Source organism: Manacus candei, unplaced genomic scaffold (genome assembly GCF_025592945.1).
Source record: "Manacus candei isolate 608988 ecotype Guabito, Panama unplaced genomic scaffold, ASM2559294v1 h1tg000018l, whole genome shotgun sequence".
Taxonomy (NCBI): Eukaryota; Metazoa; Chordata; class Aves; order Passeriformes; family Pipridae; genus Manacus; species Manacus candei.
In genome coordinates this window covers 5,048,642-5,070,449 of record NW_026138066.1, presented here as the reverse complement: position 1 = coordinate 5,070,449, position 21,808 = coordinate 5,048,642, and the positions used below count along the sequence as shown (strand labels likewise).

At 36.7% G+C, this 21,808-nt stretch overlaps 1 protein-coding gene across 1 annotated transcript in view; it reads right to left on the bottom strand.

The window, feature by feature from the left end:
• The window catches only part of UBN2 (ubinuclein 2), a 53,448-nt gene that overhangs the window by 23,146 nt on the left and 8,494 nt on the right, over positions 1 to 21,808 (bottom strand). The window contains exons 3-8 of the mRNA XM_051784141.1: positions 19,426 to 19,527; positions 7,974 to 8,111; positions 6,664 to 6,776; positions 5,132 to 5,630; positions 1,633 to 1,703; positions 818 to 947 (exon numbers count right to left, since the gene is read on the bottom strand). Coding sequence (XP_051640101.1) covers positions 818 to 947; positions 1,633 to 1,703; positions 5,132 to 5,630; positions 6,664 to 6,776; positions 7,974 to 8,111; positions 19,426 to 19,527 — 1,053 coding nt within the window. The remainder of the gene's footprint in view (positions 1 to 817; positions 948 to 1,632; positions 1,704 to 5,131; positions 5,631 to 6,663; positions 6,777 to 7,973; positions 8,112 to 19,425; positions 19,528 to 21,808) is intronic.

Genomic DNA, 21,808 nt, shown 5'->3' with positions numbered 1-21,808 from the left:
ATATTAAGAACTGCAAACATTAAAGTAATATACTATACACTTCCCTACATGTTTTAAATTCTGTTCCTACATCTTCTGACTTTACATTGTTAATTTTAACTGCTTACTGAGAAGAACTAGAATATTCTATAACGTCTATCTGCTTAGAAATAGCATACGAATTTGTTTGCCTTATTAGCAAGTTTCAAGATCTCTGCATTCATCTTCAGATCCTCCACAAGATTTAGTCCTGGATTTTATCTAAAGAATCTGGTCACAATACTTCAGGTCACAGATAACTTTTTTATTCAACAGTAAAAACATTCTTCAAGAGAAAAGTGACTGAAAATGGCATACAAAGTATTTGTAAGAGAAATTTGTAAGAGAAAATTGCACAAAAAAATAGAAGCTGGGTCACCTATTATCCATCTAGCCTTCCTTTTTTCGTGACACAAAAGTGAATACAAAAGTAAATTTTTTTTTAGCCTGTCATAACCATAATTATTATGGCTCTCTAGTTCTGCTATTTTGATATGTACCCTGTGACTACAGAAATAATCACAGATGACAGCAGAAACACTCCTTCATAGCCTGTACTAAGCTTTCAAGATGAAAGCACTTCATTCTCAAATAAAGGCTTTGAAATACTTAAAATATTTGTTCCTAATGTAGCAACAATAGCAGTTATATGGGAAAAAGCTTTTAAACTGGTCTAGCAACTGATCCAAAATATTTTGATTTATTTGAGACTGTGTTACTCTTGTTCTCCTCTCCTGCACTGAGTTCTCATCAGTGTCATATAACTGACTTGTGCTGGAGTGAATCTCCCTGTCATTACCTGGACATTGAGGTGTAACTTTTTCAGACGCTTTATCAGTGTGTCCTTATTGCATGGCACGAAAGCCTCCAGGTGAGAGTACACTCCACTGCGGATGGCAGGATTTACCTCCTGTAACTGTAGCTCAATACTGACAAACAAACAGGAGACAGTCAATCAGTGAGGCATTCCAAGATGACAACTGAACAAAAACCTAAGAAAGCTTTGTAAGCATAGCATATTCTACTACGCACACTAAAAGTAACAGCTTGGGAAATTTTCAGATAAGCTTTTTTATAAAAAGAGGAAGTCCCAATTGATGGCAAGAAACCATTCATGTATGTACTTGTCCAGCAATGTTGAACACTCATTCAAATTTTGTTTACACCCACCATTACAAATCAAAATTGATACAATTTTGACTGCTACAGTCTTCTAGAGATTACTTTTTGTTTCATATTCTATGAACACAGAACCCTCAATATTAAACACTTAGCTGAAGATTACAAAGGAAAAAAGCCAGCATTTTTCCCTCATGAAAGCTGAGGGTGTTTTAAGTTACAAAACTGGGGACAGGAGCAAATAACAGCAGTTTTGTTGAACTTTACACATGAAGTCAAAGACCAGGGCACTACAAAACACTTTACACTGGATAAAGACAGACAGTCATGACAGGAATTGTATTCATATATAAATCTCTTTAGCTAGTAACTGGCTTAGACTGATCTACCTTCATTGACTTTTAAGGGCTTTGTTGGAACAACCTCAATAATACTTCCTCTTCTGTACTTTTACCCCCTTTCCAAAAAGGGAAGGTTGTACAGATAAGCACTTACTCCAGAAGAATATTATTCATGTCTTGCGTGAAAAACTTCTTCCTGCCTTCTTCATCAAACATCTTGGCAGCCTGAAAATACAACAAACAAGAGTATCCAAGTTCATAGAGTACTTTATCCCAACAGTCTTTGTATCTTTACTTTTACAGTTGCATCACATTCTTATTTTCCAGATAATGTTACTTGGAAGAGAATAAACAAAATCAAGTTATACTCGGCTGTCTAGATAAAATTAGGGTTGTTACTGTTATACTCAAATAAACGCCCTGCTCTAGGGCAAACAATCATTCTACTTACAATTTGCCTGGATCACTGATGTTAACACATTCATCGTTTCAACAACCATGAAGAAAGGAAATGGTAGAGATGTTTTATTATCTCAACACCAACAACATTCTGCTACTGTGAGTTCTAAGAAGAAGAGCATTGCTTGACAAGTCAAGCATGCAAGAGCATTAACACATTTCTACTCCATCTTTTTCTACCTGTAATCTGCCTTACCCAGTTACAACTTCCCAGTTTTCTTAGATCCATTTCAAACCTTCACTGCAATTATGTATGCTAGAGGAATACTTCATCCCTCTTTTCTGGTGCCATCTTTAGACTATATCTCTAATATTTTTGTCTGGTCTCTTCCTGAGTCTGTTTGTAGCGAAGGGAAAAAAAAAAAGACAGCCTCATACACACACACACACACACACACACACACACACATACTGATCTCACAGGAATTCCCATGCAGAATCCCTTTATCTTTGTTCTTATTGCCTAGATGCTTATTTTCACAAACAATGACAGCTTACAGTAGAAAGCCAATTCCTTGTACCATTCTACAAAAACCACTAGTGTTGATCTACCCTGCAGATTTTTAGAAGTCAAGAGAAAAAAGAGCCCCACTTTGAGAGGCTTATTGTCATCTTATATGTTGGCATCGGGACCAGACAGTGAATATCTAGAGAAGCTGGAAACTGGTATGCATGTAGAAAAGTGGGCAAGTGTGGTATCATTATAGTGACTGACAAACATTAAGGGCAGCCAACATGCTACAAGGCTGAATATTCAAATAATTAAGAATCTCTAATTCTGTCTTTAAAAACTACAAATAAATGCAAGTGTTAACTTGATAAAATGAATTTATTACTATTAAATACTTACTTTCTTGCTCTTTGTAACTGGCCCATTTAAGTTTGAAAGAAAAATATTTTCTAGAATTGTGAACTCTACACTGCACAGGAAAACAGTGTGATACTCTATCAAAACCATAAGGTAGCCCATTGTTCTGAATGTTTTACCACATGAACATTGATACTGGAGTTTAAGCTCCTGCAAGGACTGCATTCCACTCACTGTTTTCTACCATAAATTCAGCTGCTGAGGGGATGGTACTATCTGTTTAAGAATACTGAAGTATTTGTCCTGCTAAAAAAATTAGAAAGGTTATAGATGTTTACAAGTGATAGGATACCAAAAAGACAAGCTTGAAAGTCTGGAATCCAGTATCTTTAAGCATAATTAACACAAGGATTAGCATCATCGTCTGGTTTATATAAAGTGGAAGGAAATAAATGCTTTGATATTTCAGTCCCAGGTAGACCTTAAAAGGCAATTCCAGTACTATGCTATCGTACTGGACAGTATTGCTAGCTTTTAAGAGAGCAACACTGGCAGATTCAAAAACTTCATCACTATTACTAAACTGTGGTTGGGTTTTTTCCCCACAGATATTCTCTTGACAGTTACCTTCAAAAAAATTGAAAAAAGCCCTTTTACTTTCCTGCTTGTGTACAATATTGCCTTCTGTCATGGTAGTTCAGAATTGCTCACTTAGGGAACTAGAACAAATTCATGTACAAAAGTAAGGGAGGAAGTTTTTATTAAATTTAGTTAGTGGCTAATTTTATTCTTTTTTTTAATCTTGATGTATTATACACCATCCATGGAACATTGGCTTTTTCCTACAACATTATAAACTTATCTGTCTTTGTGCTGAAGAGCTCTAAAGCTGTGAGCCTGATAAGTATTTGAAAAGACACATTTATTTTTAGTGCTTTTTGGAAGACTGCAATTTGCAGGAGGTATGGAAGTCGCAATCCTAAAGTCAACACACAGTCTAGTTTCTGTCCCAGTGTAAGGGCAGACTTACTCTGCTCAACCAACAGACTTCCAGAAGACACTGTCAAAAGCCAAAGACAGAAGAGTTCCCACCTGGTCTAAGTGGAAGGTGTCCCTGCCCATGGCAGGGGTGTTGGACTAGATGATCTTTAAGGGCCCTTCCAACCCAAACCATTCGATGATTCTTTCTAGAGTTATGTTTGCCAAGAGCCACCAAATAGAAGATTTCTTCCAACTGTTTGTGGATTGTTATAGAGTGAAGCAACATGAATTTACTGGGGGCAAGTCACTAACACTTTCTGACTTTTGGCCTAATCCAGTTCTGCAGTTTTGCTAGAAGTTTGTGTTGATTCCTAGCAAAATTAACCTGAATATTCAAAAGGTAGACAGAATCTCTTTCACTTTAGTAAATATTAATCCCTTGGCTGTATTTAGCCTGATATGTTGAAAAATCAGTAAGAAAACTAGAAGGCTTTACATACAGGAAAGATAAATATCACATTTTATCATTACCTATCCTGCAGCAAAGCAAGCTCTGCCACCATTTAAAATATTTTATTTTTGTCCAAAACAGGCAGTAACTTGAACTACTTTTACAAAACTTACTCTGCATAAGGAAAAGCTGCACTTTATTCTAAGTAAGGAAAAGCTTTAATATCATAATGTGGACAATGAAACAACAAATTTATTCTCAATTTAAGATAACATCCACAGCTGAAACAAGGAGTATATGACACCTTAATAGCTCTGATCTCTTTCAGTAAGATATTGTGATATTTGTAACTTGTTGACTTAATACCATTCATCACCATTTTTGAAAAGTTTGGACTCCATTCTAACGTTCCAGAAGAAAAAGTTCAGTTTTAAGGTTGTTTGGTTTGTTTTTTGTAATTGGGTGGTGGTTTCTGGGTTTGGTGGGGGGTTTTTTTGTTTGTTTTCTTTTTTCTTTTTTTTTTTTTCCCAACTGGCAAGTTAAAGCCAAAAATTCAATACATGGATGTGTAAGGTGCGGGTCTATTTCAGGTTTCCTCCTCCAAAATAAGAAAACACCCATCCCTTACACCAACTAATAATTCAAGCTAAAGTAACACTGATACTTCAATTATGGAGAAAAACCCAAACAAACATTACAAGTTAGTGTACACAGAACATTTAGAAAACCTTGTTTCCCCTGTGAAACAAACACTGCTTGAACAATTGGCCTGCATCATCTCCGTGCCTATTTTCATCCGAGTATAAGTACGGCCACTAAGATGGACATTAAGATCAATTCTTCATTTTTAAAGTTTCAGCCAGCAATTCAAGGATGACACCCAAGGTCCTAATTGTTCTTCCTTGTTCTCTCAGATTCCTGAATGCAATCCATTACCAGTGAATTCATACTTACTGTTCGAAGGTCTCCAATGCGCTTTTCAAGTAGCACAGGCAGACCTTCTGGGAGGGCAGGCACCTGCTTGGGTGTCATGACCTGAGAGGTGTAGGTTGCCTGAGTGACATTTCCATTTTCTCCTGACAGCTCAGATACCGGGCTGCCATCAGAAGTGCCATCAAGCAACTTGTCAAAGTCAATGTCTCCCAGCATCTCCAGGGCACTTTCAGTTTCTTGCAGGAGCTCAGGTTCATTTGTGCTACCAAAAATGGAGAGGACAGGATCGTTGATCCTAAGATTCAAGTCAGAGATATCGTTTCCTGCACTGAGAGAGGAGGAAGGAATTTTACTAGGGGTAGGGGTTGCGACAGTCACTGGAGGTTTCGGACTAGATTCCTTCTTCCTCATGGCTTCCTTCTCCTTTTGAAATTTACGGATCATGGCAGCCAGAGAAAGCGAGTCTTTATACAATTTCTTTTTCTTCTTCTCAGACTTGTGTGAATTTAAGGCCATTACTCTGCAGAGGAAAGAAATCTTTCATTAGCATGCACGTGACTTTTGAGGCCTTAGTAACCTTTAACAAAAAACTCAAAGTTTAATACAATTAAAAAATTATCAGGGGGAAGAAGCAAGTACTTGGTGCCTCTGTCTTCAGACTATTTTACCAATTATCATAAAGCTTTGGTGGTCATGTGATTTCTTGCTGTGAATTGATTTGTTTTGCTAAGTTTGGCAGACATTAGGTTATTTCAAAGGTTATTTCATTTTGACTTCTCAATTTCATTACAGAGAAGTTGGCACAATTGTTAAACTCATAGCCGACTTGTACTACTAAAATACTTAAACCTGCCTCTCAAGACTCCTGAATGATGGAAAGTTGCTTTAAGTTTAGGCACACTGTGTATATTAAATTCTCTTCACTGCTAAGAATTTTTACATGCAGACTCAACATCTATATACTACTTAAACTGAGAATTTTCCACCAATTCATCACCTTGATGAAAAATAAGATCAATAAATTTTCAATACCAACATGAATATTCATAACTTCCACTCAGTGACAGTTTTCTAAAAGCCAATTTAAAAACCCACCACCCTAATCCTTCTATGCTAGCCTAAGAACTCAGGAAAGCACACACAAAGTCAGTAAGAAACATGTAGAATAATTAAGTTGTATTTATAGTTTTCCAGATTAGAAACAAGAGGATAGAAAGAAGATCAGTTTTCATTAGAAGATGTAATTCTTAGTGCTACCTAAGATGTTGGGTGGGACAATGAAGCTTAATGTTATTTATAAGACTCAAAATTTTTCTTCTGTGATTTGTCCTTCCTTATTCCTTGTTCAAAATTTCAGGGGACAAAAAAAAATTAGCTTTTAGGACTGATCCATACAAAAACCCCACACAAATTCTGAAACAAAATCTACTAGCTATTAATTATAGTTTCAAAATACCATATTTAAAAGAGCTGTAATAATCTTGCTATGGCACACAATCTGGAAATCAAACCTCACATATACTTCAAGGGTTCCTATAAAGAAAGAAACCTACCCCAACTGCTTAGGAACTTTCATTTTCCGAGGCTTCTTCTCCTTTTCTGTCCCTTCCTCTTTCCGCTTGCGCTTCTTCATTCCACGATCTTCACTTTCTTTTAACTTTGCTATCTAGAAGAGAGATAAAATAATGGACAATAATTCTTCCATCCTAAAGAACTTTTACAGTAAGAAACATTTAGTTTTCTTTACACCTTCCAATTCAGAGCCATGAAAAACACCCCAAGTGTGCATAAAGGCAAACTGGGTTCCTAGCAGCAATTGCAGTTACTGACGAGTGTCAATCACAATAATTTTTAAACAGTTACTGAATTTAGAGTTTTCAATAAGAAAAATAAGGGACACACAGACTGATGCCCAACCAACATGAGCAATGGCAGCCTTGGAAGACTGAATACCTCCACCTTCTTCTGCTACCACAGTTTCATTGCTGACTATGAAGTTGCACAGTGTGGACCATCTCTGTTGGCCAATACAGACCAGCTGTCTCCCCTTCCAAGTTCTTGCTGACCCTTAGACTACCTGATGGAGCAGCATAGGGAAAAAGAAAGCCTTCACACCATGCAAACATAGCTAGCAACAGGCAAAACTTCGGTGTAGTTATCAACGCTATTTTAGTCATGGTCCAAACCATAACACCACATGGGCTGCCATAAAGAAAGTTAACTGCATCCCAGTCAGATCCACCACAAGGAGCTTAAAATTATGTTAAATTTAAAGAGTTATAGAGCAGGAAAGGACATCAGAAAGCAGTAAGTTCGTGGAATGGCATGGAACTTGTGAACGGCCTATGTAATTATGTTTGCATTGATAATAACTTGTTAAGGTTTATAGAACAGCATGCTTTTTGGGAAAGATTGTATATGTAATTTTTAATATAGCTATTCTTATGCACTGAGTTTATTTTACCATATGTTTTGGTTTAAATGTTATTCTGAATATTAGGAACAATTTCAAATCATGCAAGTTTTGTGCAAAATCATAAAAGCAGTACTGAAGAATTTAAGTTCTCATCTCATAATGAAATGCTTATCAAATTACAGAATCATCTGTCAGTTCAAGATGGGTGGGCACAACTTGTTAGTTCGCCTAAACAGATTGTTAGCCCACAGACTGGACAGCCTGTGGACATCCTGAGTTATTTCCTGAATGCCAGTACACTAGCCACAAAACAGAAAATGCAATAGAACAGTACCATGCATCATTCTATATTTGGTCTCTTCATCTGAACCATTCTAAGTGTATCAAGTATTTCCAATGTCCACCTAGCTAGTTGTTCTGTATAAAAGCCTGATTAAGATCACTCACTTTAGGTGGCCTATGTTTTTTGTCTTCTGCAAAGTCTTCATCTTCTGATTCAGATGCCTGTCGGAACTGCAGTGTACCAGTGTTGATATAAAACCCTCCATATTTGGTTGTCAGGGATGCAGGAACCAATTCATCATACTGGGCAGGAAAAAAGATTAATTTGTCAGCATTTCTTAATAAAATGAACACGTAGTTCGTTTACCAGTCCCTCTGCATGAAAAATTATATACCAATATACAGCACAGCTTGCTAGAATAGAAATAGGATAGCAATGCTATTGTAAACTTACTGGTCAATGCATACAATGTTAATTTCAGAGTAAACTTTTAATTTTCAAAACAACACCCTTTTTTTGTAAGAAAAGACAGGATTACAGCATTGAAAGTACTACTTTCTGAAGGAAATGAGGATGGGCACACATACATTCCCCCTGCCAAGTGAGGACAAAAAGCCCAAAAACTTTCAACTTTTTTCCACCCAACATGGTCTCTTCCAGCATGTTACACTATGCTAAATGTTAAATCTCAAGATACATAAACCATATGAACAGTGATGCACCAGCAGTTTATGAGTAACTTCAATTGATTATTCACTGGTTGGTTTGGCCAGAAAGTAAGCAGGCATATAATGAACTATTTGTTTTCATTTCTGACAGCCTTACAAGCAAGGCAGCAACATCTCTGGTTGAAAACAAATTAAAAAAACAAAACAAAACAAAATCCCAAAACTCCAAACAAACAAAACCCCCCACAAATCCAAAGAAAACCCACCAAAAGAAGACTCCAACAAAAACCACAAAACCAACAAACCTGCCTCTATCAATTTAAATTTTAAAGCTCAACATTTCTATTGAATACCCTTCAATTTTATGACACAATGTGCAATTCAAATTACCTTCTATTAGTCATATACTTTTACCACAGGCCCTTTAAGTGATCTATAAATGATTGCTAGAATGTATTTCTTCCAGATTTTCTAAGAAGATGACAGTCTGTACAATCGCTATACTGCAGTGAGAGAAACCTGATCTGTATGAGAATTGTACAGAATTGGATATTATATCCAGGAACTGCGACTGAAAATAGCAGAGATGTTTTTGTAAATTAAGCATAAAAAAACCTCCCCAGATTATACACTTTGTTTCATTAAGACTGCCACAGTTTTCATTAATACCAATCTCTGCAGTGCATTTTGTGTTCAGAAGTTCCAACACATGCTACATTTAGTACCAACTCTAACCACACTGTCCTGCTCAAAAACTTACTTTTCTCAGAAAGTTCTCTCAAGTTTTCTTTTGTTAAAGATGCTATCCCAGACATGACAAACTTGGCCATGGTATCTGTTAACTTATTCCCAATTTTAGGTGTTTAATACAACGTTGCCTCTTATACAAATACCACAATGCCAGGACTTGTTTCATTTGAAGTCAAACATATTCTCACTCTGTTCAGACAGTTTTAACACCACAAAATGTTTCAAACTCTTATGAATACTTTATTTTGAAACGTACTTCATATTTATGAAGAAATTTCCAGGTTAGAATTACAAAGCTGTATCTCAAAAATATTGAAAGCCAACGACAAAAAAAGAAGTGGTCAATAACAAGTATAGTGAATGACAATATTAATTTTATTATTTTATGACCCTCAACCTCCTCAGAATGACATTCTCCAAGTTTTAACAGAAAACTGTTAATCTCTAGGAAATATCTTGTTAACAGCAAATTCTCAAAAAGGCTGGGAGGATGAACATATTCATTCTAGCTCTATGCATAAAAGTGTCAACAAGGCAAGCCACGGAAGTGTTTGCAAGAGAACTGAGGAAGGATTGCCTCGACAATGCCATTATCACCACACAGTAGGATGATGTCCTGAACTACCCGGGTCTTAGCTTTTAAATATTGAAAATTGTAAGACAATATTCTTAATATGCAACAAATATAATCCTAGAAACTATACTCTGTGGAAGCATAAACAGAATGCTTGAGACACATACCTGCCAACGAAGATTAAGGAGGAAGCATTTACAGGACTAAGAATCGATTTCTGCCCTTGTTCTAAAACAAAGGATAGGATTTTGACACACCTTAGAGGTATGCACTCTGGCAGAGGAAAATGTCAATTCTGAGTAACAACTGTAAGCAGTAAATGTTTGGTAGCACAGCCAAATGATTAAAAATTGAGATACTTGCAAAGGAAACAGTGTGACTTATTTTGAAGTTTGAAGCAGCAGGCCTTCTACTGCAAGTCTCAAGATGAAATTCAACAGGCTGAATAAATAAATAGACAAATTTAGCTGCCACAACACAATCTGAAGACTTGAGATCACCTACACAAAATGGACACACACAGAGTGCAAAGTGGAGTGTCAGCTACCAGCTTCTTTCATTTCCCTCTCCATGCCATGCAAAATATAATGAAGATAAAATGGTCTGAGAACTGAAATGTCTGGGCTACCAAAAACATTTAAATAAGAAGGAAAGTTATCCAGAAGAGTAGAATAGTAAGTGTATACTTCAATAAGGAAGCTGGTGAAGGAGCCTGAACTGGAGACCTACGTAGGGATTTAATGAGCAAATACGTAGACACTTTTTATCTGCTCAGAATGGAGGGCTCAACAAGCAGTACAGAAAGACAAAACAGGAAAGGAAAAGTGGTGAGAGGATTTATGAAATACTCTAAGATGATATGAAAATCTAGCACAAAAAAGCAGGAGAATCTATTAAATGGACAAAATGAAAGCAAAGTGGCTTAGTTGTGGACTTGTCATTCACCTTGAGAGACCGTGAGGATCACACAAAGTAAACTTGAGAGTGGAGGCTGGGTAAGAATTTCAGAGAAATTTAATGTTTTTTCCACAGTTCTCAGAACTACCATCATTAGGTGCAAGGAAAATGAAAGAAGAGAAAATAGATTATTATCCACAGTGTTTAACAGACAGAGCGGACGCTTTCTCCATTTGAGCTGACAGGGTGTGAACTGAATTGGCAAGGCTGTGGCAGTACAGGATCAAAACAGAAGAATACAGCAGTTGCCAAGTTTGAAGGAGAAAGCACACAGTCAAAGCTGGGACCATTATCATATGAAGTGAAGAACAAGCAAAGGAAAACACACTAAAAACTTAGATGCAGAGCAGTAAAGAAGGCCTGGGTAACACACAAATAAGGACTGAAGACAGTCCACGAGTGAGGAAGCTATGAATCACAGCAAATTATTTGAAGGATCAACATGCTGTGTAGCACAAATTGACAGGAACAAGGCAAAGAGAAAGGCAAAATTCATTCAATATACAGACTGAATGTATTCCATAACAGTCAACAGGCAAATAAGATCAGCAAGATGTGGATGTGTAACTAAGCAGTTGAGGTTTCAACAGCTTCTGCTGAAGACTATGAATTTAGCCAGACCTTCAGAAATTTTTTTAACCCTTTTAACCCTTTTCTTTACCAAAATCTTAGCCTGCTGAACAGGGTATAACTTATAACTCAGTGTTTAATTTTATAAATAGGGGCCTGCAGACCACAATGTAGCTAAGTACCCTCTCCTTTGAGCTAAGCTTAGTATTTTCTACTATCCTAACTGAACAGAAAATAAGCATCTATAAGGTATTGGTAACAGCTAGATTAAGCTTCATTTTAAAGTGCCTTCAGGACTCTCAAAGGGAACATGGCTCCTGCAAATTCTAAATCTTCTCATGAATTGGTTTTGCTTTGCACTACCTTTTTCCACATATGAAATCGCAGAATTATCTTATTAAGGAAAATAAGTTTGAAGTCCTTTACAGTGTTCTACTCTTCCTTACACATTCCAAGACTGAGAATCAAAAAATCTCAGACCTACAAACAGACAGGAATTGATATATGATTGACTCCTGTAAACATGGATTTGTTCTACAAAATATTATGGAATCATTCTGCAGAATGATAAAACAGTAAGACTGATGTACTGTCTGACCATCTAAAAGCAGGTACATATATAAGTTATTTTAAACTGTTGTCCTTGAGCTACATTACTATACTTCTAGTGCCATTAATCTAATTAAATGTTTTGGTATGAAAGATAACTTATTTTTTAAAAAACTAAATTAACTGGTTTCAACTTCATTATTATACCAAGAACAGTGCAATTTTATGGATTATACCAATTTATTTCTGAAATGCAGATCCACAGCAGTATTTTACATTAATACTGTCTACTCTTGTATTCGGGTATTTTAACCACAATCCTCAGATATTTTGACTGTGATCCTCCTCATTCCTCTCCCTTCCAGACAACAATCTACAGAAGTACACATGTGAAAAAGTTTTTTAGCATTTCTGTACTAATTCCTGGAAATGCAATTTCCAGGTGCAAACGTGTCTAGAGCGTTTTAACAAATGTAGCTTGTTATTATTTGTTGTCAAACAGGTAATGTTTAGCTAAAAGATAAGCAGGGATAATTTTTGTTCCCTTGTTCAGTTTATTTTTGAGGTAGCTCTAACCAGCTTGGGATGGGGGCAGCTGTTTAGTTTTGATCACCATTAGACTACAGAATAAAAGCCAAGCTACTGAAATTATGTCAAATACAGTTGCTTCAGTCAAACGGACTGAATATTCACACAGTTCACTACACACTTCAAGATACTTTAAATATACACAGCGGATTGATCTCTATGCTTCTTAAAGATTTAAAGAACTGAAACACACTCAGGCTTTGCTCTCCTTTAAGGCTAAGTTTTCAAACAAAAACACAGAACCATCATTCCAAAAATACAGCATAATAGAAGATAAAATGAAATCCTGAACAAGGTTAAGGAGGAACAATACACTGCTTTGCTAATCCAAGGTGACTTTAAAAAGCAAGCACAAAGAGCTTTCCCACGGTAAAGAAGGTTCCTCTTCCAAAATGCATAGGCAAGTTGTGTGTGTGGGGTGTTTGTTTTCCTTTTAACCCTGAGACAGAGGACAGCTGGCAGAGGTCAACAGAAAAAAGTGTAAGAGATTATTAAAGATATAATACTTGGCTCAGAGTAGTCGAGTAGAATAGGGTAGCCTTGTAGGAGAATCCTAGTTTAGTAGTCAGGATACTGCAATCAGTCAGCCTAGCAGAGTACCTTGAGAGAAGTACCAATACACATCTATTGTCCTGTTCTGTTCTCATCAAACCTTTTACACCTTTTCACCAGTCACCGGTGTTAGGCTATTATCTTAAGTGACCTTCAGTGCAACAAGATGACATTCTTATCACCTTGAAAACATTTCAGCTTAAGTTATAAAACCTATGACCTTTCACGTGACCACCTTTATCTGTACAACTCAATTCTTTCAGAGCTTGAGCTCTGACCTGACCCACAATGAAAATCTAGTTCAGTGTTAAATAATTATGTAATGTATTACTTAATCTCTCCAGGTTTCATGTTACAGAGCTGCCAGAAGATTCTGTAGAAGAAAAGTTACACTTTCCTTTTCCCTTGATTTAACATGAAGGGCAGATGTTCCATATATGATACTTAAGACAAATGTTCTTATCAAAGATCTGTTATTTTGGCATATAATAAACCTCCCTTTATATTATATTAATGATCATATTGTTTGTGTATTTTTTTGAAAACACTTAGGTTCCTTGTGCTGCTTAAACAAATATTCATGGAGAACAGCTGATCTTAGGCCATGATCTACCCCTCTAACAGCTCAAGATTACTTTGAAAAGCGATTTTGTGCTCTTCAAAAAACTAAATTTAGCAAAAAAGAAGGAAGTTGCTATACCCATTATTCTTAGTTATTTCTTACTCCTACAGTCTTGATGTACACAAATTTAAACAGTGGTACTACAAAGGTCAGATATGTCTCAGATTTTTTCAAGTACCTATGCAGATCCAGAGTTTTCAGTTTCACAGTTTTTCCAGAGGTCATTAGACACATGAGCAGTCCTAAACTACCTAGCTGAAATCTAGGTCAGAACATAGGATTAAAAAAATTAAGAAATTCTTTCCTAAAAAAGGGTAAGATTTTTTGCAGAAGCAGCAAGAAAACATTACTATTACTTTAACAAACATCATATGTGCTCTGCAAATTCAGTTACCATTGTTCCTCTAGCTAAAGTGGTTCTTGTATCTGCTTTATTTATTTCATACTCTGCTTTACACCTTAATGTATCTTGGGGTGAGGAGGATAAAAGGCAAAGAATACCCTAACTGAAATTTGCCCTTATTCACTCAAATGCATATGACATGTCAGGTGCTAACCAGCGGATCTACCCTGGAGATACCCAGGAATCATGCAAGACATTTTATTAAAGGTGACATGGTACACTCGGCTAAGTGAGCACTATTCCCCAACCACATAACTTCCAAGACTGGCTGAAGTGACAATGAACGAGGAAGACAGTACTAATACAAAACCACACAAATCCTCAGCCAATAAAACAGCTGGCAAGTGAATCTCCTACAAAAAGGATGCTTTAATGCACCCGCACGTATTCAGTGTGGATGAGGTTTGTTACTGAGGTCTACAAAGGCAGCCTTTTCCAGATGACAAAGGCCACAGTGTTCAATTTCTCTCTCAATGCAAGGAAAGCATGTTTAATAATGGATCCTATGTAGCATTTTTCTGTACACGCTTTAACGTTTGCAGGTTGATAGTTTTTTCAGGTGTTTTTTTTTTTTGGTTGGTTGGTTTTTTCATTTTTTTTTTTTTTCTTTTTTAAAAGACAACGATCTTTCTAAAGCAACTACACTGCTTTCCATAGGTATGCATAAAACAAGCTCCCTGGAGTAGCAAGAACAAGAGAACACTATCAAGTTGGCCTAAAACAACATCTGGCCCAGAACGCCACAAAAATGGTAAAAATTACCACTGACACAGTGAGCTCTGCCACTCTCCAAAGACATACCATTCTCACTGGGAAAAAGTATCTCAGATGTTCAAGAATCTTGACTAAGATGGTCTTACTGGTAATCCATCAGCTTCAGATTTTAGAGGCAGCCAGGGTGGGAGAGGATATTACATCTATCATACCTCTTATAAGTCTGGAGATTACAAGCTGAAGTAAGCAAAATTTATCCCGGAAACACGTAAAAACTGTGTATCATGATGTAGAATTTTTGCAGAGACTAAGTCTTTAAATTATGGAAAGCATTCTAGGGAACCCATATAGAAAGGGAGCAACACTTCTGCTAACATACTAAAATTAACATACAGTTTTTGAAAAGTTGTCTTTTAAGAGGGTCTGAACTCTTGAGGCAAGAGATAGGTAAAGAAAAAGAAGTTCTTCCCTTAAGCTGAAGTACTTGTTTTGGAGAAACTTTCCATGTATGAGAAACCGGTGGTAGAATGTTCTCTACCCAGCAGCAGAGGATTCTTTATATCAGTGTACAGAAGGCTACTATGGAACCATGAATATAGCAGACTGGGTCAAATATTGACATAGGGGCCTGGATGTCCAAAGGATTGAAATGTCTGCTTCCCATTGGTCTTGGCATTCATGTTTTGATTCCATTCCTGACAGTGTGGCTACCTGGTATTGCTGCTTCAAAAGACAGATTGCACTGCTTACAGATTTCTAGGTGGATTGTTCTTCCTCTGCATTCAACTACTCAGTATGGGGGAAGTCTTTGGTTTGGATATACAAGCCTTGTCACCTCTGACTAAGAAAACTGCATACTTTTTCACTAACACCATATATTACTTCAGATCCCTGTTCTGTACTGCATAGCAAGAAGTTCAGAGAGCGCTGAGATGCCTTTGGAATCTATCCATATAAAGCTTACACTGTCAGGAATGCATTCAACCAACCAAATAATCAGAGGTCATCACAAGAGCAAGTAATCAGCCTCGTTTGTCTAGACACATGCGTGCATGTGTGCACACAGGAAGAACACAGGGGACATAATCTAGAGCAATTCCATTCCACAGAGAATGTAATTCTGCGTAGTTCACACTATAGCAAAACCTATTTTGAACATCAAAGCAGTGGAAACACTGAGAAGGAACAGCTTTTTTTGCAAATTATGAACATTTTGTATAGGTTCATTAAGATAAGCAAAGATTAGGACTCGCCATCAGACTAACTGCTATATAGTGGATATAAACAATAGTAAGATGGTCTTGATTTACTTTTTTTCTGAAATTATCACAACCCACTGACTATAGTCAAAATGTTCAACCCAAAAATATCTACTCTATCGACTGACACATAGATTTCCTGCTTGCCTGCAAATGCATTCAGACAAAAAGCTACTTCTTCCAAACAGGACCAGCTAAAAGTTTCCCAAGGAGGACAGCAAGGAACCTACCAAACAGCATATATACTAAATACACCAAAGCAAGCAGCATCCTGAAACTATGTACTTTTTCCTTATTTTCTGCAATATTTTCCTTTAATTGGCTCCATGTCTTCAATCCACTGAATTGCTCTTCAGGAGCCCTTACTTTTCTGTTTTCACAGGGATTTTGATGGGTCTTAATGCAGCCGTGCTGCTAAAGTCTTTACCATGCTGTAGGAAAGTACTGATTCTTTTCAGAGTAAACAGTAACAGCAAACCTGTAACAATTTCATGCATGGCTTTCATTTTCACAGAAAGTAAACAATGGCAATCTAGCCTACCAAGTTGTCCCAAACTTACCTCACTTCATCAGGGAAGATACTGGTGCCCTTCAAGGAATCTGAGAAAAATCTCTTTGCTCAGAAGTTCCCCTCTGTCATCACTTTTCAAGAACCTTCCTCTTGAAAAGCATGTTCTGTACCTGTCTGTACTCCAGCCCCATTAAAATCCACTACTTAAGAATCATGCCATTAGCAGATTCTCTGCACTTGTGCCTGATCCTTACCCTTGAGAAAAATCAACAGAAAAATGGCCTTCCTGGATCCTTGGAGGACCCAAATGCTTTGTTACATGTACAACATGCAATATGCATATGACGCATATGCAAGATGCAATATGTATCTATGTTACATGTACAAAACTGCTTAATTGAAAATGGATCCAAAGGAAGCATAATTCCTAAACTCAATTACAAGGCCTAATAAAACCAGGCTTAGAGTTTTATTGGTTTGATTTCTTGAATAATATTTGATAGCATTATCACAGAAATCTGTTTTAGAGGGAAAATATCTCTAAAGCTATGGAATAAATCTGTTTCAATGCCAAAGAGCTCAGTATTTCTTTTACACTTGTGACAAGAAAAAGGACTAAAATTCTAAGAAAGCTTTCAATTATTTTTTTCTAGGATAATCCTGGAGCAATTAAAGAGGCACTCATACTCATTTTTCAAGTGTTTGTGCTCAAGTTATTATAGCTTTCTATGTGTAAGAAATGCATCTGCCAAAAAGAAGTAAGTCTAGGCTGGGCTTGGCTCTGACATTTCTCAGGGTACATGGTGATTTAATAGCTGGCCACACAGAAGATAAGCAAGCCAGACATGTAGATTTTCCATCTGAACACTTCCCATTTGCATCTAAGATGGAATGAGAGGTTTTGTTGAACTTAAACTCCTACACTACAGGACCCTTAAGCTCTGCAACAGCCACTTGGACTGCAGCTGGCACCCTATTTTTTCTTCTCCTTTTCTATATAGAAATGGGGATAAAAGCAAAACAGAGATGACCTCTCACTGGTCTGTATTTGTAATGCAGACACAAGGCATAATGATTGTTGAGGAAAGCGATCTTTAGAGAATACACCATTCTCCCCAACAGCTTCCACAGCTAGCACATGATGCAACCATCTGGTCCTCTAACAACTGCCTTTTGTACGTTTTTGCAAGGACTCTGGCAAGAGACAGCAGAAGTAAATGCTCCTGCAAATCTAACGGATCTGCTGCTGGCTAGAAGGCAGCACAGTATGATAAGTACTAATACATCAGTTGAGTGTTCAACTCTGCTAGACTTATGTACAACTTTGACAGAGACCTGTACTACAAGTACTACAAGTGCTCCGAATCTTGTATCAGATCTGTGATAGGTCACAGTGAATCCAGGAAACTCAAGATAGAACTTGGGTCCTGTATCGTAAAATTTCGAAAGTGAGGATGGTTAACTTAGGCAACAGTGAGAAACCATAGAAACCTATAGGCTCAAGTGGATTAGCAGAAATGAAGCACATCTGCTCCTACCAAGCTGAAGACCAGAATCTGACTTTCAGAAAAGATATACAAAGGTTTAGGCCCTAATATTGCTCCAGCAAAAGTTGCAGGATAATGATAGGACAGTTTAATATTGGCAGCTTCAACTACAGTTTTCATCTAGACCAAGAAAAAGGACAAATTATTACAGGTTACAGTAAGCATCTACAGCAAACTCACTTTTTAGACAACTTGAGACCTACTTCAAAAACTACCTGTACACACAGATGAGCTCAGCCTGCTATGCACTGTGGTTAACTACTGAACTTCTTTTGCTCAAAAAGGTATCAGTTCTGCAGCACGCTTGCTGTGCAATTCACACAGTTCATAAGATTGTTCACTGCAACATCTATATGCTAGAAACCTCACAGCTCTTTAGTGTAAAGTTTTAGAATTTAAATGTAGGCTTAAAATAATGTATGCTAAGCAATACATTCGTGCTTTTCTTACTCTTTTTTCACAACTCCTTTTCATAATCTCTCCTCTCCCACTCAGACTTCTAGCTCCCTCCTTCCCAGAGCAGTAGATCATTGCTGCTTTGTCCAGCGTCACTCAGCACTGGAGGAAACTGTAGGCTGGCAAATGACAGCTGTTATTTGTTGGCGTTTTTTTTTACTTGACTAAACCATACACCTACTTCTTTCTAACATTTAATAAAGGAGAATTATAGGAGGTTTCTGTGCTTTTACATAATCCACTCCTTTTTCCAAGTTTTTCCTCATTTTCATAATTTCACATATCACCTCTAAGATATCTTCAAATGTCCTCCTATAAACCTCCTGATATTACTGATACTGCCTGTACCCAACTATTACCTTTTTCTTTTACCCCGAAATGTGCATTCATTTCTGAAAAATATTCAGACAAAATAAGCTGTAATATCCTGCTGTTTAACCAACCTGTTTTATCTCAAATTTTTCAGACATACTCAGTGAACATTTAGAATAACCCTCCTATTCTTACTGGTTTTTAAGAGCAGAATAGCTTCCTGATCTAATGCAGGAAACCTAACACCAGTAATCCACTAATAATCTAGAGAACTAGTACAAGAAATTAAATAGAGCCAGTGTAATTTCAGTCAACAGTAAATGAAAAGCACAAATAAAAATAATTTAACTTCTAAAGCTGGAAAAACACGTGATCTAGGAATAGCTTTCTTAATTCTTGCAGTGCATAATGATATGTGAATAAGACTACAAATACAATAATTCATTGGACTCCAAAAGTAGTTTGCCCTTTGAATTCACACCAGTTATACACAGGCACAAAGTATTTCTCCTTACCTTTCTTCTTTATCAAAAAAACAAGGCATTATCTTGTTATTTCTTGCAGCTTTGCTGAGGCTTACTTACCGCTTCAGAATTATCAATGAAAGGGTCCGTTTCATCATAACCATAACCTATATCGATTAGATCCTGCAGGCGATCTTTCCGATGTTTGTGAGGCTTTCCACCCTGAAAACAAAGAAGGTATTATATCACTTGAGAAAAGCAGAAGGCATTGGAGGAATAGTCATTCAAGGAATTAGCAGTTTTGCTTTCTTGGATGCTTTCTGGAAGATAGTCTAGATGACTAATGAAAACTTCCACACAGGAATGGGTTTTGGCAAACATGCCTCACCAGAATCATCCCTGAAAGGTGTTAACTGGCTACCTCGTTTCTGCATGACCGAGATCTTCCTGACATTTCCCATTCAGAGAAAAGTTTCACTGTCCCATGGTTTTAAAGCACAGTGATAGAAGAGCTGCGATACTTTAGGAAGTGTTAAGTTTTTCACTATGTTAGTATCATTAGAAGGGAAAATACTGACAGCCTAGCATTCAATAAAGTGTTTCCCTACACAGGCATGATTGCTTCCCTAAAGTCAAGTCAAGCCTAAATGAAAAGAAAAAAATACTGATCTAGTATTTGTAGATATGGTGTCTAAGAGTTTAAGAAGTTAGAGCATTCATATGACATAACTGTAGAAAAATATATTAAGATAAAATCCTTTGAAATGCAAGATCAGTCATCTCAGTTTACAGGACTGAAGATAAAACACTGAGTTTTAAAACATTAAAGTTACTTGAGCCAGAAGCTGCGTCACAGACTATGGATGAGTTCACTTACCTCTGGGAAGCAGTAAAATTAATCTTATTCTGTAAGTATTTTTTTCATGTGGAAGTTCCATTGTTAAATCAAATCAAGTAAAAACTCACATCCGGCTCAAACATTCAAGAAATCTAAACTTTAAGTTTTTTAGTTCACATATGTTGTCAAAATTGTCAATATACAAGTCTTACAAGATAAAATTCTCCAAAAGGCACCACATTCACTAAAATGGTAACTTCTTCCATGAGTTCAAGAAGACTTGCTCCTGAAAATTGTCTGCCTGCAGTCTACAGTTCTGAGCATGCTTAGAGTAAGTATGAGTCTTTCCTGTTGTGACATCCAAATATCACAGCCCACTTGTTAGTAAGAGTATGCAGACACTGTTCAAAGGAAGTTTCACCTTTGGTCTTTTATGAAAAGTGTAAGCATCTGAACACCTCCATTTTAACAACGTTTTGCAAAAATTCAAGATTGTAATGAAGTAAAGTATCTGCTCTTGCAAGCAAACAGGAATCTCTCAAGTATACTTAAATAAATAAATGCCACAGTCCTAGGAGAAAAAAACCTTAAAAGTGTATTCCATTTTTAATTCAGGTTTCCAAGCTATATTCCAATCTAAGTGTTCTATCAGTCCTATTATCTCCTGCAGTCACTTATCTGGCAAAACATCTGAATGACTGCACATTCCCAAAATGTATTCTTTTTTTAAACAGAGGAGTTTGAATGAGAGAAGAAAAAAAATAAAGAAAAAATGTTATAAAAATAAAGGCAGAATTCTGATTAAACTCCAGTGCATCCAGTGCAAGAGCTTATGTAATTCATGCTTCTGATTTAAGTGCCAGCAGGTTGTATAAGAATGCTTCATAAACTATACTTCACCTCTTCACCTGTACTGGTCTCACTAATGTGTAGTGCAATCCACCTCCATACTACATATCTTGCTAGGTTATCCTACGATTCTATGATTTCGGTACAAGGGGATTAAAAAAAACCCCAAACAATTAAAATTTCCAATACATTCTAGCTGCCTGATAGTCATTAAAACCAGATATGGAAAAGAGTTAATAAAACCAACAAAAATAAGAAGTCTTATAACAGCTGAATGAACAAAAGCAGGATTAAAATAGTAACTCATATTCAGACATATGAAAATACCCGAACCAGTGTGTATATTTAGAGATTTTCCTTCAGGCCTTGTTTTACCCAGGTATGTTTAAGGAACTGTATTGAGAGCTTGTATGATCGAGATGTTAAGGATGCAAGACTACAGCAAAAGAACTGAAGGGATTATCTCTGTCAGTGTTTACTACACAGCAGTTCAAGGAAGTTTTACTACTGAAGCTTTCCTCTAACCTTTCAGTCCCAGAACATAAGTCATGGTACCAGAGAAAATTAAGATATCTAGTTCCTGAAACTGCAAATACGACTCATGCAAATATTCAAAAAAGCCAAATAAGACTTCAACAGATTAACTGTGACATGTAACCTTGGGTTTTAACAACCCAACAGAACTAGAAGGTGTGTGGCAAATACAATGCCAGTATTTGAAGAATCTTACAAGGGCCACAGCAGAATCCATAAACCAGTAAACCTGGTCACTGCATTGGGTAAGTTAATAAAAATTCTAAACAACAGAACCAGCAG